This window comes from Podarcis melisellensis (assembly GCF_964234715.1).
Source record: "Podarcis melisellensis genome assembly, chromosome: 14".
Classification (NCBI taxonomy): Eukaryota; Metazoa; Chordata; class Lepidosauria; order Squamata; family Lacertidae; genus Podarcis; species Podarcis melisellensis.
Window position 1 is genome coordinate 14,820,959 of NC_138546.1, and position 16,963 is coordinate 14,837,921.

The following is a 16,963-nucleotide window of genomic DNA, read 5'->3' on the forward strand; positions in this document are numbered from 1 at the left end:
AAGCAGACTGAGGAAGTTGACTCAGGCAATAGAATCCAAGGATCGCCACTGCTACCACTGGAGAAGCAGCAGTGGCAGCTTCTCAGTTCGAGTGAGATCTTGTGAAAGCCCCACGAGATCTCACGAGATCTCACTGGAATCTGCAAGCCACAGTCTCAAGACCTGGTAAGCGAGGCTTTGGCATGGGTGGCAAAGGGTGATGGTGTTGTGTGGGCAGGGCAGCACCTTCCTGTTTTGCCTCGGGCAGTGAAAGGGGACAGGTCACCCCTGGTAAGCAGAGCTCTCACCTAGGGGAGAGGGTTTTTGCTTCTCGGATACTTTCTGTAGCTCATTTGTAGCACATCTGCTTTGCATGCAGAAGGTACCTAGTTCAAACCCTGGTATCTCCAGTTAGAGCCGAGAGAGATTCCCGTCTAAAAGCCTGGAGAGCTACTTCCAGTCTGTGTAGACAACGCTGAGCTCGATGGACCAATGGTTTCGAACAGTAGCTTCCTATGCTACTTCCTTCCTGCTACTTACCGGATTTTTCGCTCTATAGGACGCACCGGACCATAGGAGGGGGAGAACAGGGGAAAAAAAGTCTCCCCCTATCTTCTCAGCGCCCCTTTAGTGAAGCGACAGGGGAAAGGGAGCCCCTTCCATTTCTCCTCTTGCTTCTCTGAAGGGGCGCTGCACAGTTCTCCCTCTCTGCTGAAGCCGGGAGAGTCTTGCTCTCCCGGCTTCAGCAAAAGGAACCCGAAGCCTTCGGAGCGCAGCGCAAGTTCCCACTGCGATCCAAAGGCTTCAGGTGGCTATCCCTAAAGCCTGGAGAGCGAGAGGGGTTGGTGTGCACCGACCCCTCTCACTCTCCAGGCTTCAGCGAAAGCAACCAAAGTCTCCGGAGCACGGAGGGAGCGCTCCCTCTGCGGTTCGGAAGCTTCGCGTTGCTATCGCTGAAGCCAAGGAGCCTGCATTCGCTCCATAGGACGCACACACATTTCCCCTTAATTTTTGGAGGGGAAAAAGTGCATCCTATAGAGCAAAAAATACGGTAGCTTTCCTGATTCTCCCACCACAATCTATCATTGACCCTGTTCCCATATGCCACAGATGGGAACCTCCAGAGGTTCTTGAACCTCTAAGAAGAGCTCCAGCTTGCAGGGGCCCTCGTCAGGGTGAGCTGGACTCCCATAGCGTCACGGAGGCCAGTTTGGGTTATGAGCTTGAAATCTATACGTTTCAGAAACGCTGCGAATGCGGCAGCAGGCTGAGTAAGCATTTTTTGTTCACGCTGACTAATTGAATTTCAGTTCTACAAGCAGAGTGGGGAGTTTGGGGCTTGTTTGTTTTTTTGAAACTGTGGTTGCGTCAGAGCTGGCTAATGTTGGAGAATATTATGAACAGCATTATTATTATTATTATTATTATTATTATTATTATTATTATTATTATTATTATCTTAAAAACCACTGGTCCATCATTGAAAGCTGCCTTTAATGTTTTATTGTCTACATGTAGTGTTCTGCATTCTGTACACTTCTGTTGTATTTTATGAGACGGCAGTATATGAATACTTCTATAAATAAATAGAAATGCCAAGTCACAGACAGTTGGTCCATGTAGCTCAGTATCGCCTTCTCTGACTGGCAAGTGGCTCTCCAGGGTTTAAAAGGCAGATTAGACAAGTTCATAGAGGGCAAGAGTATCGGTGACTACTAGTCATGGTGACTGTTCTTCCTCCAGGACCAGAGGCAGCAGCCTCTGAATGCCAGGGGCTGGGGAACAACAGACGAAAGGACTACTGTGTTCATGTCTTGCATTGTCAGCTTTCCAAAGTCACCTTTCTGGAAACAGGACTTTGGACTGGACATCCCCGTGGTCCTACTCAGCAGAGCTCTTGCAAGTGCTGTTTTCTGCACGTCTGGCTTTTTGCAAATGTCTCTTGTCAAAACTACCGTATTTTTCCGTGTATAAGACTAGGTTTTTTAAACCAAAAAATTAGGTTTGAAATTGGAGCTCGTCTTATACACGGGTATTGCTGGGGGCGTTTTCTTAATTTGGACTCCCCAGAAATAGGGGGCGTCTTATACACGGAAAAATACGATACATGGTATGAAAAGTGGCCCAGCTTCTATTGCTTCAGTCACACACAGAGCTAAAGTTTAGGCAATGTTTTTCATTCGTTGGGTCCATTAGGACACAGTCGCCATTGGTTTCTCTCCTGCTGTCCTTGATACCTTCACTAGGAAGCAAAAATGCAAGTTGTCTGTTGAGTTTGACAGAACTGTTTCCCAAGTCATATGACTTAAAACAGCTGCAGTGGTTGCCAGTTTGTTCCCAGGCCCAATCCAAGATGCTCATGCTGGTGTTTAAAGCCCTAACAACTCAGGTCCCCAGTACAGTACCTTGGTTCTCAAATGCCTTGGTACTCAAACAACTTGGAACCTAAACACTGTAAACCTGGAAGTAAGTGTTCTGGTTTGCGAACCTTTTTTGGAAGCCAAACGTGCACCGTTTTGAGTGCCACCCTTCCGTTTTGAGTGTTACACTGAGGTCTGTCTGTTTTTGCTATTTATTTTGCGTTTTTGTTGCATTTTTTGTGACTGTGTGGAACCCATTTCAGTTACTGATTGATTGTGTGACAGCAGTACATTGTTTGTTGCTTTCATTTTATGGATCAATGGTCTCGTTAGATAGCAAAATTCATGTTAAATTGCTGTTTTAGGGGTTGTTTTTAAAGGTCTGGAATGGACTAATCCATTTTGCATTACTTTCTATGGGAAAGCGTGCCTTGGTTTTGGAATGCTTTGGTTTTGGAACAGACTTATGGAACGGATTAAGTTTGAGAACCAAGGTATCACTGTACCTGAAAGACCATCTTGTTCCCTGAAGACCCCCTTGCGGGTTATGATTGGCAGCAGGGGCCCTACTAGTGTTCCAGTGCCCTCAGAATTTTGCAGCGGCGGCAGCCCCGGAGAGGGCATTCTTAGCAGGAGCCCCTAAGTGGTGGAATTCCTTCCCTACTGAATTGCTAATCTTCATTAAACAGCTTTCAGTGAATGCTGAAGGCACACTTCTTTACCTTGGCTTTTGACATCTGAGGTGTATATTTTTAGGACCCACCTTATTTTTGTGATCATAAGTTGCTTTAAACTTTTTTTTGATATATTTTAATTATTTAATTCATTTCTGAATAAGAAACAGCCTCCCAGGATGTACATCTGACCCCTTTGGCAGGCATCTTACTCCACTGTGCTTTTTCTCAAACCTGACCTCTTAAAATGTTTTAATGACTATTGTTTTGGCAATTTGCTGTTTTGACCATTTAAAAATTGTGAGGTGCTTTCAGTACAATATATCAGTTATGATAATTGATATAACTTGCTATAATTAATGTGATTAGGGAAGGCACTGCTAGGGCGAAAAGCAAAGTATTCTCCCCCCCAAAACTGGGCAGTATATTTAATAAATAGCCCCCTGTGCTTTCTTGAATTCTAGGGTTGCAGAACAACGTGGCAAAAAGACAGTTTCTCCTGGAGAGATTATTGGATGCGGTTAAACAGGTAAGGAGTTGGGCCTACAAAGAGGAGAGGTTGCCTCCATACTTGAAACCTTTCTACTAATTGTTGGAGATGTCTCATTTTGATGCAGTTCTAAATAGCTGTGTTGCAATATGTGTGCTTTTGTTTTTTGCAATGCAGTTATGTTCCCAAATAATCCTGGACCTTAAGGGCTCTTCCAGATGATCTGTTTATTGAGTTTTTACTGAGCTGTTTACTTGCATAAAGTTTAGGCGGAGGTTAAATGGTGCCCAGTCTGGTTGTTATGGAAAGGCATAGGCAAACTCTGGCCCTCCAGATGTTTTGGGACTACAACTCCCATCATCCCTAGCTAACAGGACCAGTGGTCAGGGGTGATGGGAATTGTAGTCCCAAATATCTGGAGGGCCGGAGTTTGCCTATGCCTGTTATGGAACATTCGTTCTGGGGTTTTTTTTTGAGCAGAGGTTATATGACGACAATCATTCATCCTGACTTGGCTGCACGGTGCATATATGTCTTACCACTAATCACCCCTTACTTTTCAGTATATTCCTCTCCTAACAGCAAAAAGTCAGATTTTTTTTAAAAAAGTGTTTGCTGTATCTGGGCAATGGAACACTTCAATCCACTTAGATTTCTAGTATGCACTTGAATACCTTCTGCAAAATACTGACAGGCTGGAAGCACCTTCGTTTTCCTTTGGCAAATCACCACTTAGTTTGAATAGCAATTGGCCAGGACAAGTAAATCTGTCAAGCTCCAGAAATTTACTTGCCGGATCATCTGCGCTCATGGCTCCTTTCCTGTATTCAAAGTTAGTTGCAGAGGATTTGGAGAAGTTTGGCAGCTTTGGCCACATTTCTCATGCGGAAGCAATAGCAGAGACACTTGAACTGGCACCTCTTCTTTGTTTTTTGGCTTCTGCAAATTTCTTTGCACTTTTGAGTACTTACTGGTTGCTCTTCAAGGAAAAGCTCCCAGTGCAGCTCGAGAAAAGAGGCAGTAACAATAAAGCTGTGGTTTGAAGCCAGAAAAGAAAAGAAGTTACACAAGTTCATCTAGCCATGAGACCAGGTTTGGAGAACCTTTAGCCTTCTCAATGTTGTGCGTCAGCTTGCATTAGTTCCAGCCAGCATAGCCCAGCTGTCAGGGATGATGGGAGTCATAGGGTAGCAGCATCTGGAATGGATGAGATTACAGTGGTGCCCCGCAAGACGAACGCCTCACAAGACGGAAAACCTGCTAGATGAAAGGGTTTTCCGTTTTGGAGGCGCTTCGCAAAACGAATTTCCCTATGGGCTTCCTTCGCAAGACGAAAGCCCATAGGGAAATCTCTGGGACAGCGGGGAAGCACAGCGCGTCTTCCCCACTGTCCTCGGACCTCCTCCGAAGGCTGGCGGTGGTGCGGAGAGCCCTTCGGAAGGTGGAGAGACCTCCTCCCCCCGCCAGGCTTCGGAAGGCTCCTCCGAAGGCTGGAGGTGGGGCGGAGAGACCTTCTCCCCGCGCCAGCCTTCGGATGGCTGTCCTGAAGATTTGCGGTGGGAGGAGGGCTTTCCTCCCCACCGCTGTTCTGAATGTTGGCGGTGGGGAGGAAAAACCCTGGGCTGTGCGCCTTCCCCTCTGTTCCTGTAACTGTCCGAAGGCTTGCGGTGGGGAGAAAAGCCCTTCTCCGCACCGCCAGCCTGGCAAGCGGTCTCCATAGGAACGCATTAATTGATTTTCAATGCATTCCTATGGGAAACCGTGCTTCGCAAGACGAAAAACTCGCAAGAAGAAAAAACTTGCGGAACGAATTAATTTCGTCTTGCAAGGCACCACTGTATTCACCTCTGCCCTAAATCATGGGTAGGCAAACTAAGGCCCGGGGGCCAGATCCGGCCCAGTCGCCTTCTAAATCCAGCCCGCGGATAGTCCGGGAATCAGTGTCTTTTTACATGAGTAGGATGTGTGCTTTTATTTAAAATGCATTTCTGGGTTATTTGTGGGGCATAGGAATTCATTCATTTCCCTCCCCCCCCCCAAAATATAGTCCGGCCTCCCACAAGGTCTGAGGGACAGACCTCTGCTGGAAACGTTTGCTGACCCCTGGGGCCTAAATGATGGTCAGGGGTGCCACAGGCAACACTGGCCTCTGCCCCTCTTTCCTTCCCTCCGTCCTCTGATGCCCTCTTGCATCTCTGTCAGGCCACTAAGCCTGGGGGGCATCCTCTTCCCAGGCCCTGGGGGGGCGGGCGGCATGAGGAGGCACCTCTCTGTAGGGTGGGGGGTAGCAGCTCAGAGACCAGGAGTAGCAGCAGCAGCACCTGCCTGGAGGACTCCCAGGAAGAGGGGAGAGGAGAGGAGGCTGAGGAAACACTCCAAAAAGGAGGGTGTTCGAAAAAGGTGAGGGGGGGGACATAATTGAGATCCTGAGACCCACAGGGGTGCGCAGAAAGAATGCAATGGTAAAGAATGGTAAAGGGAGCCATGGACTCAAAAAGGGTGAAAACCCTTGAGCTATGTGGACTTTTGTAAAATGGAACGGCAGTTTGATTTTACAGCTAAACCTCATGCTTCTTTCACCTACATAGTTCTTTCACCTACATAGTTCCAAAATCTTTAAAAAAAATTTAAATTTTTATTGCATTTTAACTAAAGGTGACTCACTTAATTAAGTTGAGTATCAACATATTTAAAACTCTCCTTATCGCGCCATTGATGCTGACGTATCTGTTCATTACAGTGCCAGATCAGATTTGGAGGGAGGAAGGAGATTGCTTCCGATTCGGACAGCAGGTAAGCCTGAACGGATATTGAATAAATGGCACTTGTTTTTAGTCATATGTGTCATCAGCTGGCTTGATGCTTCATTTTGCCTGATAGGTACATTCAGGCTAGTCTGGGAGAGTGGGGAGGTAGTTGTTAGAGAGTTGTGTTTGTGCTGTGTGCAGGATGGTATGAGGCAAGCGTTTACAACCTCTGCAACGCCTGGTGGGGGCAGTACTTGACTTGCCACCCCCCCCAAATAAATTGGTCCTTGATAGGGGTTTCAATAATTGTTGGTCCTTCAGGTTCATCAAGCTCCCCTGGGGATTGCCTATGACTAAGAAATAAGTTATTTCCCGCAATGGTATAATCTTTGTTGTTGTTCTTAGAATGGAAATTCTCTTGAGCTGATTTTGGGAAGAAGCGATGGCAGAACTTCCCCATTCTTCAGTTTCATTTCCATCTCAATGTGGGAAGATCTGTAGCGCTTGTTGGAAGTTATAAGGAGGTTTCTCTAGTTCTATGCCTTGTGGGGTTAATCAGGCTCTGGGAAAGATAACATCAGGTGTCAAAAGCCCAGGGTCTTTAGCATTGGCCGAAAGCTTTCTAAGGAAGATTCCAGGCTTTGGGGAGGGAGTTCCACAACTTGGGGGTGCCAGAGAATGGCTTCTCCTGGGCCACCTCCACCCCGAACCTCTGAGGGTGGTGGACCTACCAAGAAGCCCCCCTCTGCCTATCTTAATCCCCAAGGATGTCTGTGGGGAAGTAGATGGTATTTAGCACCTGAGTCATTTAGAGATTTTAGTACTAACATGAGCACCTTAAATGAGGCCTGGAAATGAACTGACAACCAGTGTGGCTGTTTCATAGCAGGGATTATGTGCGATCAAAATGGAACCCCAGCCAGTAACGCAGCCACATGGGCATTCACAGCTTCTTTACTCCTCCCTGGCCCTTATTTGCTATGTCTGCCTGGCTTGGGGACGCAGGTGGTGCTGTGGGTTAAAGCACAGAGCCTAGGACTTGCCGATCAGAAGGTCGCTGGTTCGAATCCTTGCGACAGGGCAAGCTCCCATTGCTCAGTCCCTGCTCCTGCCAACCTAGCAGTTCGAAAGCGCGTCAAAGTGCAAGTAGATAAATAGGTACCGCTCTGGCGGGAAGGTAAACGGCGTTTCCGTGCGCTGCTCTTGTTCGCCAGAAGGGGCTTAGTCATGCTGGCCACAAGACCCGGAAGCTGTACGCCAGCTCCCTCGGCCAGTAAAGCAAGATGAGTGCTGCAACCCCAGAGTCGGCCACGACTGGACCTAATGGTCAGGGGTCCCTTTACCTTTACTTATGTCTGTGTGGCTTAGTGTGTCTTCCGAACCAGGGCTTGTGGTTCAGCTCTCTCCTCACTAACCACAAGTTGGAGCCAAGAACAAATCTTTAGGCATAGTGGCTCTGGAGACAGCCTGTAGTCATTGTGATGAGCAGACCAACGTCTTACCCTCCATGACTTTGTCTAACCCTAAGCCACCTAAGTTGTTGACTGTCACCATATCTTGTGGCAATGAATTCCATGGGTTAACAGTGGAATCCACCTGTTGCTCGTGAATCCTGTGCACCTCTTTACCATTTCTTCCACCCAACCCCGAAATTCATGCCGTAGGACTTGTGAACTGAGTGTGTCTGTTTCTCTGATTGGGTCTCTGCCTCGGGTTCGGCTCCCATTCCTTCTGCTTTCCCAGCCTTCCCCGTTTTGCTGAGTAAAGTGGATAGGAAGCCTCTTTTGACCTTGACTTGCGGATGAGTAGCAGGAACCAGCAGGTTTTGAGGCCTGATTGCAGCAATCAGTGAAATAGGTTTCTGTGCTAAACTGGGGTATCCTTACCATTTTGCCTTGACTTAAGCTGGGAGGTGGAGAGTGCCTTTAAATCTTGTTTCTCCCCTTCTCCCTTTCCTACGGTGCTTCTTATTAAGCTTTGTCTGTTTTGCAGAGTTACATGTCTCTGTGCTCAGTTCGAATCTGTGCTTCAGCATGGCTTGAAGAGGACCCGGGGATTAGCCTTAACAGCAGCAGCTATCAAGCAGGCAGCAGGTTTCTCCAGTAAAGCTGAAATGGGTAATTTGGGCTTCCAAGGCACTCAGCTCTTTTTCTTTTTCCTTTTTGATTAAAAAAAAAAGTTTAAACGGTCTGTCTTGCATGTAAACAGCTGGCAACACACGAGATTTCAATAATGCTGCTGGAATGGAAGAGAAACGACTATTCATATTAGTTTGGGTCTCTGCTGCTTCAAACGCACCATACATTTACAGCACATGACTTCCCCCAAGGAATCATGGGAACTGTAGTTTACACCTCCCAGAGCTACAATTCCCAGGACCTTTAACAAACTACAGTTTCCAGGGTTATTTCCCAGGGGTAGGGCAGGTCCTTTAAATGTATGGTGTGTGCACAGCCACCATTTTTTATGGTGGGCTGCATGCATTATTTTGAGCCGATCCACATATATCCTACTTTTATTTTTTTTAATAACTTTTTTTATTCAAAATTAAAACAAAACATATTATCCAGAAACATATCATTCTTATTTCCCCCTACACTGGAGAGCGGCTGCCAGTCAGTTTAGACAATGCTGAGCAAAGTAGAACAATGGTTTGAGGCAGGATAATGTGGTTTTTTAATATGTACTTGTGATGCTGAGGCAAATGGTAGGCCAGGCTGGTCTCATCATAACAGTTTGAAGAGGGTTTGCTAAATAGATGACTTGGGAAGCAAAAGCTTTTATAATCTCTTTACCCATTATCAAGCTTTTCAATTCCTTGGAATCTGTTTTTAATACTCTACTTAAAGAACAGGCACTTATCCTTAAACGTCTCTGTTAATTAAAATTTCCCCTAAATCAGGAGCAGAAATGTTCTCCCCTAAGCATACTTGCCTGGGAGGAAACCCTCTTGAACACAGTGGGACTTAGATCTGCATTGGATTGTGCTACATGTTTGGCTAGGCTATACTAATTAAACGGTGAGTATGATGACCTTTCGACACAGGAGATTAGGTTTGGCGGTAAAAATTCAATTCTGTAGGGATAGCTTGTGAATCACTTCAAAGCTATTTCCATTCAAGAAGATACAGTGTGTGGTTACATTATCAACCAGCTGGAAAACTGCTTTCAAAGCATTCAGCTAGCATTTTCAAGAACAGAATGGGTAGCTTGTTGCTTTAATTACCCTGCGTGCAATTGGCCGAAGATTAAAAAGTGTGACTTGAAATAATGATTATTTGGGAATTGTCACCAGGGTTATGAGGCCCAGTTCAGATGCAATGAGGCCGCTCGAAAACAACAACATCGTTTGTGTGAATCAGCAATGAGTTTATGTATTTTCCCCTCTATTTTTCTGCATTTTCCTCGATTGCTCAGCTGCAGAGGAGACTGCCTGGTTCCTTAGCCACTGTTTCCCATCCTGTGGTGTTCTAACCAGGCACCTGTGGTTTCGGCACTTCCTGCAAATCAGGATCCAGGCTTCCAACCCTGGTTTGTAGGGAGCCCTTTAACCAGGATCCTAGTTTGAATGTCGTGGGAAAGCATGGTTGAAGAAACCAGGATGTCTTCTCTGGGTGAGCTGAAGGGGAACTGGAGCTAAGTTATTGTTTGTGCTTTGTTGGAAAATGGCCCCCTTCCATCTGAATTGTGGAGTTGACGAAGGCAGTACTTTTCTGTCTCCTGGGATTTTTGCCGATAAGATTTCAGATCACCTTATGTGTGCCTATGAATTCATACTTTTTCAGAGCCGGTGTTCTGGTACTATGTGAAAGAGGTTCTAAATAAACATGAGCTGCAGCGTTTCTACTCCCTGAGGAATATTACCACAGACGTTGGCAGAGGTCGTGCTTGGCTGCGCTGTGCGCTGAATGAACATTCCTTAGAAAGATACTTTCACATGCTGCTTGCAGATAAAAGCAGGCTGAGGTAACTTCCCTTTTTTGACCCTTTTCCCGACAGGTAAATTTCTACTGGCAGAGGCTTCCTGATGAGCCGCCTGAAACTGCAGCAACAGGCTAAAATTTCTATTTATGGCATGAACAGATGATGTACTAATTTGATATTAAACAGCGAAGTGTTTGATCATAATTTAAGTAATTCGCAATTATAGGCAATTCTGCTGCAGCAGAAGATAGATAGATAGATAGATAGATAGATAGATGATAGATAGATAGATAGATAGATAGATAGATGGGGATGATTCCAAATTCATTAGGTACATAACAATTTTGTATGAGTCTTCAGTCTTCCAATTTTGTTTTAAGGTACCCAAGAGGCTGTATGAAAAAACCCACAAACAGATACTGACCTTAGGCAAGTCACTTGGCCTATATCATTTCATACACACACACTTCCTGCTCAATCTTCCACATGCTCCCATACATATTGACTTGGTTTAAGTGCCATTGTCTGATAAATCATGGTTTATTAGTTGGAGAATTAGCCTTGTGCCCATGCGCTCTGTCACCATCCCTCCCCTTGACCTCCTGACTCGGTGCTTCGTTAAACCATGGTTTCCCATTTCATTCTGTTCACCTGCTGCCCTGAAGGCAAGTGTGGGGATGGAGGCTGTCTCTCAGGGCTTATAACCCATGGTTTATTAGACTTGATAGCTGCATCTGGCTCTCTCTAGCTCAGATATCTTCCATGGAAGAGTGTGCATGAGAGTTCTGTTTACTGTGCAAAGAAAAGTCTGCATTAGCTCTATTTTTTCAGGATGCAGACTCTAATCCTCATAACACAGCTAACGTCTCTGTAGATCAGAGTTTACCTATGCCTTACCCCTTCGCTCCCTTCGCTCATCTAGAGCAGTCTTCTTCATCCTGGTGCCCTCTGGATGTTTTAGACCACAGCTCCCACCATCCACCACCATTGGCCATGCTGGCTGGGACTGGTGGGAACTGTAGTCCAACAACATCAGGAAAACCACCTGTTGGGAAACGCCTGTATCGAGTGGCTGGTCTGGGCATAACGCAAGGTTGGGAATCAGATGAGTAATGCATGGGGTTGGGTTGAGGGACTGATGGCTATGAGGTTTGGTCACCCTATTGTGTTTGGTGTTTGGCTATTGCTGTGGCTGTTAGCATTGTAGAGGGTGGTGGTGGGGATAGGTTGGCGGGTTCTTTATACACAATCTTTATAGTAGTTTTAATGGGGTTTGGAGAAAGCCAGTCCCTGAGCTTTTAAAAATGCACTCGGCAATGTTAAGCCTCAGCAGCTTACAAAGTACTATAGATCATTACTATTGAGGAGTCCTTTGTCCATAACCGAGTTATGGCCTCTTCTCTAAACTGAGGCTGGCTTCACTCTGCCACAGTGCAGTCTTGGTATCTGATCTGTGTCTTGAGAGTTGGAAGAGAGTAGTAAAGAAGTCTGACTTTTTTTTAAGATCATAAAAGCGTCATGGGCAACACATCTGCCACTTTTCTGCTCTCTTTCAGTTTATAGAAAAGTGTAGCGCTTCTCCTGTCCCCATCTGAAATGGAGTTAGTAAGAACCACAGCCTCTTCCGTATGTATAGATTTGTTTACCTTTTTGTCCTGCCTTCTTTTTTTAACATCCAGTGTCTTCTACGAAGACTGGTCCTTCATGATGGATGAAGAGCGCTCTAGTATGATTCCCACTATGGCAGCTGGTATGTATCATCCAGTCTGATCTGTGGGGCAGTTTGTGGTGAAGACTGGACTAGAAATGTTTTAAACACACAATGCTGGGTAACGTTTTTGGCACTGATAGGAAGAAATGAATTTATTTATATGCTGCTTCTGTGCCAAAATGGCTTCTAAGCAGGTTACATCTATAAAATCAATACACAGTTGAAATCCCCAACGACAGTTCCAATCTCAGTTAAAACAAACAGTTAATAAGCATGACAGTTAAAAACAGTTTAACCCCACCCTACGGTTTAAACAGTAAAATCACAAGTTCCTTTCAGGGCAACGCTTGCCTAAACAGTTGTGTCTTCAGGAGCTGGTGGAATGCCAATGCTGATGGGACCCTCCCATATTTTAGCAGGGAGAACATTGCCCAGGACTAATGCCACCAGTGAAAAATCCCTCATCCGTGTTACCACAAGCCGATAATCATCGGATTGTAGCAAAACTAACTGGGTTCCATTAGCTGACTGTAGTGCCCTTGCTGGGCAACAGAGGGGAAGTTAAAAGGATCAAGTAGCCTTATAATGTTCTTTCTTTTCTTTTTGTGAACTGCTTTGAGGTTTCTTTTACAATCAAGCGGTACATACATTTTAGGAAATAAATATTTTTTTGTAAATTTGTCCGCTGAGTTACATTGCATTTCCTTTTTTCACTTTTATATAAAGGGCTGCATTCTATTCTTTTTGCAATCAACATTGATAACAAGGATTTGAATGGGCAAAGCAAGTGCCCTCCCACAGTCTCTGACCTTCTCAAAGAATCCACACAGAATGTGACCTCGTTGTTGAAGGAATCTACTCAAGGAGTTAGCAGCCTCCTCAGAGAAATCACGGCGTCTTCTCCTGTTTCAATCTTAATCAAATCGGATCAAGATGCCGACCCCTTGCCCATTTTATCGAAGAGCCTTAGCGGTGGTAAGTCTTACTGAGCCGACTGCATTGACAGAGGTAGCCTGCAAGAAAAGAGACTTGTTTTAGATGGTCGCTGTGATTTTGAACATTGGGAGGTTTTCACTCATACCTTATCTCTTAGGCAGCACCTCTTCCATGTACCCAGTTGTTTGCTTCTGCATGGAATGATGCAATGGTTAGAGAGCAGGACTAGGACACGGGAGACCAGGGTTCAAAACTCCTTTCAGCCACAAAACTCACTGGGTGACCTGGAGTCAGTCACTAATTCTAGGGTTGTTATGGGGGTAATGGGGAGGAGGAAGAACCACATGCCCTGCCTTGAGTTCTTTGGAGGAAAGGTGGGATGTAAATGCAATAAATAAAGATTCATCATGCATAAGTGGTCAAGCAAGCTAACACATTCAGATAAACACACGATAGGCTAGTTAAGTTGTAGACTTTCTGTATCAAGGGGAAAAGACATGCAAGAGATGGTAACTAGGTCGAGAGTTCTCGCTGTAAAGTTAAGAATGACAAGCTACTACATTGTTCTAGTTCATATCTGTGTTTGCCGTCGGGAATCCATATGAGCTGTAGCAATAACGTGAAGAATAAATTCATAAGAAATTGGTTTCCCTTCTACAGCTGTGCAAAGCCACCTTTTAAAAGCTCATAATTTGGCATGATGTCTGAACTGATAAAATTGCAACAATTTGCTTCACCTCTGGAAAATGGAAAAGTAGCGCTTAAGTTACAGTTCACCTATACATTTGCGAATTCAGACCAAGCTTGGAATTTTAAAACCATGGCTATCACAAAACCATGGCTATCACAAAACCATGGTTTCAAATGACATGCTATAAAATCTTGATTCTAGAAATAAGCTGGGCTTAGGCATAATGATTGGGGTAGCTCAGTTGGTAGAGCATGAGACTCCTAATCTCAGGACTGTGGGTTTGAGCCCCAGATGGGGTGAAAAATTCCTGCACTGCAGGGAGTTGGATTAGATGACCCTCGTGGTCCCTCTCAACTCTACAGTTCTATTATCAGAATCCTGAAAAACTATTAGTTCACACTCCCCCCCCCCAGTTGCATATATGCTACCCTGTAAAATTGGAATAAGCTTTCTAAAATAACAAAACCGCTCTTTCTTATAGGCTGTGTGTTTTGAAATCTTCTGTGTTCATCTCTCTCTCTCTCTCTCTCTTTTCTCTCTCTTTTGCAGATTTAAAATGCAGAAAAGATCGGATGAAGAAAAAGAAAAAAGTCACAAATATCATTTCGTTTGATGATGAGGAAGATGAGCAAAACCCGGGGGATGTCTTAAGGGGAATTGTTGCAGGGGAAAGCTCCGAAGAAAACTTGGACAGGTTTTCCCCCTACGTAGCTTCTCCCCCTGGCCCCGGAGAGACGCTAGCTAAACTGAGCGGGGACCAAAGTGTGCCTTTGTTGAAAAACGATTCTGTATATCTCAATGGGGACTGTGGCTTCCAAAAGTTGGATGTGAAAAGTATAGACGATGAAGATGTGGATGAAAATGACGAAACGTACGGCAAAATTTTAGGAAACCGCTGCATGGCAGAAGACACAGAGTCTTGTGGAAAGTGAGTATTCTGCAGTGTCCCAAGACATGTGGTGTTTCCCTATGTTAATTAAGAGGCAAACTCGAGAGATTCAGGGGTTGTTTTGTCTCGCATGGCTTTTCTCTACAGCAGGTTTGGGGGGCAAATTCCACACTCGCAAGTCTCTCTCTATGGCCCTCATACCCCTTTCCCCAGGCCACTCCCCACTCTGGCCCTGCTTTGAACCCCCAAGTGTTTTTGCCTGGTTTGAAGGTGTCCTTGAACTCCGATACTGGCCCTAATTTGCCTGAATGGAGGCTAGAGATGGGTGTGCGAGTGTGTGTAGAAATTACCGTACAAAGGAAAAAATGACATTTGTGGCTCCATCTGCTTTTGCCTCTCACTCTGCCCCACACCTGGAAGGCTGCCCAAAAGGGAATGCAGCCCTTGGGCTGAAAAAGCTGCCCCACCCCTTGATCTTTGGGGAATTTCATTTTCACCGCTTTCTGAACCGGGTGGCAGAGTCCTCCTTGCTACCTGTCCTGTCCTGGCCAAATTTGTCGTGAATCTTCTTGGGCTTTGAAAAACAGCAACTCCCTCTCTCTCTCTCTCTCTCTCTCTCTCTCTCTCTCTCTCTCTCTCTGTGTGTGTGTGTGTGTGTGTGTGTGTGTGTTTGTGCATGCATGAGAACATATTTATCTAGAGGGCAATCATCCCTTTTAAAGATCTAGGAAGCTGCCTGCTACAGAGTCATGCTATTGGTCCATCCAGGTCAGTATTGCCTATCCCACTGGTTCCCAAACTTGGGTCTCCAGCTGTGTACAACTCTCAGCATCCCTAGCTAGCAGGACTTGTGGTCCGTGATGATAGGAATTGTAGCCCCAAAGCAGCTGGGGACCCAGGTTTTGAAAACACTGGTCTACCGACAGAATGACTGGTAGTGGATCTCCTGGGTTTCGGTCATCTCCTAGCTCTCCCTGGGGATTGATCCTAGATCCTTTTGCAACCAAAGCAAGTGCCCAACGACTGAGCCACAAAGGCTCAGCTGCCACAGCATTGTGTTAACCCAGTGCAGTGCTAGCCCGTGTCCAGTCCTGGTGAAGAGAAGCTCCATGGTCAAGTTTAGAAGAAGCAGCTTAGACAGTGGCTGGGAGCAGATAGCCAGAGCAGGGGAATGACGGGCAAGGACCCATGTATATCCACTGAAGAAATTGGCCAGCTCAGATACCAGATTGGAGTTTGATGCAAACTGTATTGAAACACAGGCAGTTCTGCCACAGGGGGGCAGTTTGGATCCTCAGCAAGACCTGATCTCGGAAGAAATCACTTGGTACATTTACCTGAAGAGCTTGCAGAGCTGCCTTTGGATTTGGGTTAGACGTTTCCTGCAACAAAATCCCTTCTTGTTAGTGGAAACTCAAGACACTTTACAATCACCCTAGATCAGTGTTTCCCAAAGTGCGGAATACGTACCCCCAGTAGCACACGAAAGGGTTCAATTGGTACATAGCAGATTTTTAAAATTGTGCTTTATTGTAGTTTTTTTTTAAAGCTGCAGAAAACAATTCATTAAAATTGAATATATTATCTTCATCTGAGAAGGCGGTACATGATTACACTGTGGTAAATGATACCCCATTGGAGTCATTCCCTATCCAGATTAGACAGGGGCTGACCGTTTTTTATTTTGCCCTCGTGTTGAAGGCTTTCTTATTTTGGGAAGCCTTCTTGGAAGGATGATCTCACCCCGTGTGCCATATCAACTTCTGGGCTTCTACCCTGTGCAGTGGTACCTCGCAAGACGAATGCCTCGCAAGACGAAAGAGTTTTTCGTTTTTGAGTTGCTTCACAAGACGAATTTCCCTATGGGCTTGCTTTCGTCTTGCGAGTTTGTTTCCTTTTTCTTAAAACCGTTAATACCCAGGGAATCCGTGCTTCGCAAGACGAAAAAACTCGCAGAACGAATTAATTTCGTCTTGCGAGGTACCACTGTGCTGTGTTCACAACATGATGCTGTTTTGCAGATTTTATTTTTGCCTTGCCTTGAAATTTTTGAATGTAAAGTGATTGATAGATGAAGCTTCTGGATTCAGGCTTAGTGTCAAGGCCCAGATCTGGTGCTTCTGTAGGTGATGCTAATGATGGAGCTGAACCCATGCCCTCTGTGTCTGTATTCAAACCACTGCTCATGTCACAACAGCCATACAGAGTGTTTGCCTGGTACTGGGTGTTTGTGCAGAGTCTGGTGCTTCTTGCTTTGGGCAAGCAGTGTGGTGTAGTGGTCAGAGCGTTGGCCTAGGACCTGGGAAACCAGGATTCAAATCCCTGCATAGCCGTGAAGCTCGCTGGGTGACCTTTGGCCAGTCACAGTCCCTAGCCTAATCTACCTCACAGGGTTGTTTTCAGGGTAAAATGAGGAGAAGAGAACCATATGGATATGAATGTGGTAGCAATAAGGGAACAGCAAATAAATAAAAATAGCAAAAGTTGGGATAGCTGACCAGACAAATTTACCAAAATGTTAATGGATGTCAGAGCTGCCCCTAGGTCCCAGCTCACAGAGGA

At 45.5% G+C, this 16,963-nt stretch overlaps 1 protein-coding gene across 4 annotated transcripts in view; it reads left to right on the forward strand.

Moving 5' to 3' along the window:
• The window catches only part of SNX29 (sorting nexin 29), a 199,543-nt gene that overhangs the window by 4,607 nt on the left and 177,973 nt on the right, over nt 1–16,963 (forward strand). For 3 of the 4 annotated variants that reach the window (XM_081887979.1, XM_081887981.1, XM_081887980.1), the window contains exons 2-8: nt 3,478–3,542; nt 6,244–6,296; nt 8,243–8,367; nt 10,036–10,216; nt 11,854–11,924; nt 12,612–12,860; nt 14,062–14,440. In XM_081887979.1, coding sequence (XP_081744105.1) covers nt 3,478–3,542; nt 6,244–6,296; nt 8,243–8,367; nt 10,036–10,216; nt 11,854–11,924; nt 12,612–12,860; nt 14,062–14,440 — 1,123 coding nt within the window. The remainder of the gene's footprint in view (nt 1–3,477; nt 3,543–6,243; nt 6,297–8,242; nt 8,368–10,035; nt 10,217–11,853; nt 11,925–12,611; nt 12,861–14,061; nt 14,441–16,963) is intronic. The other variant, XM_081887982.1, reaches the window with a different exon arrangement.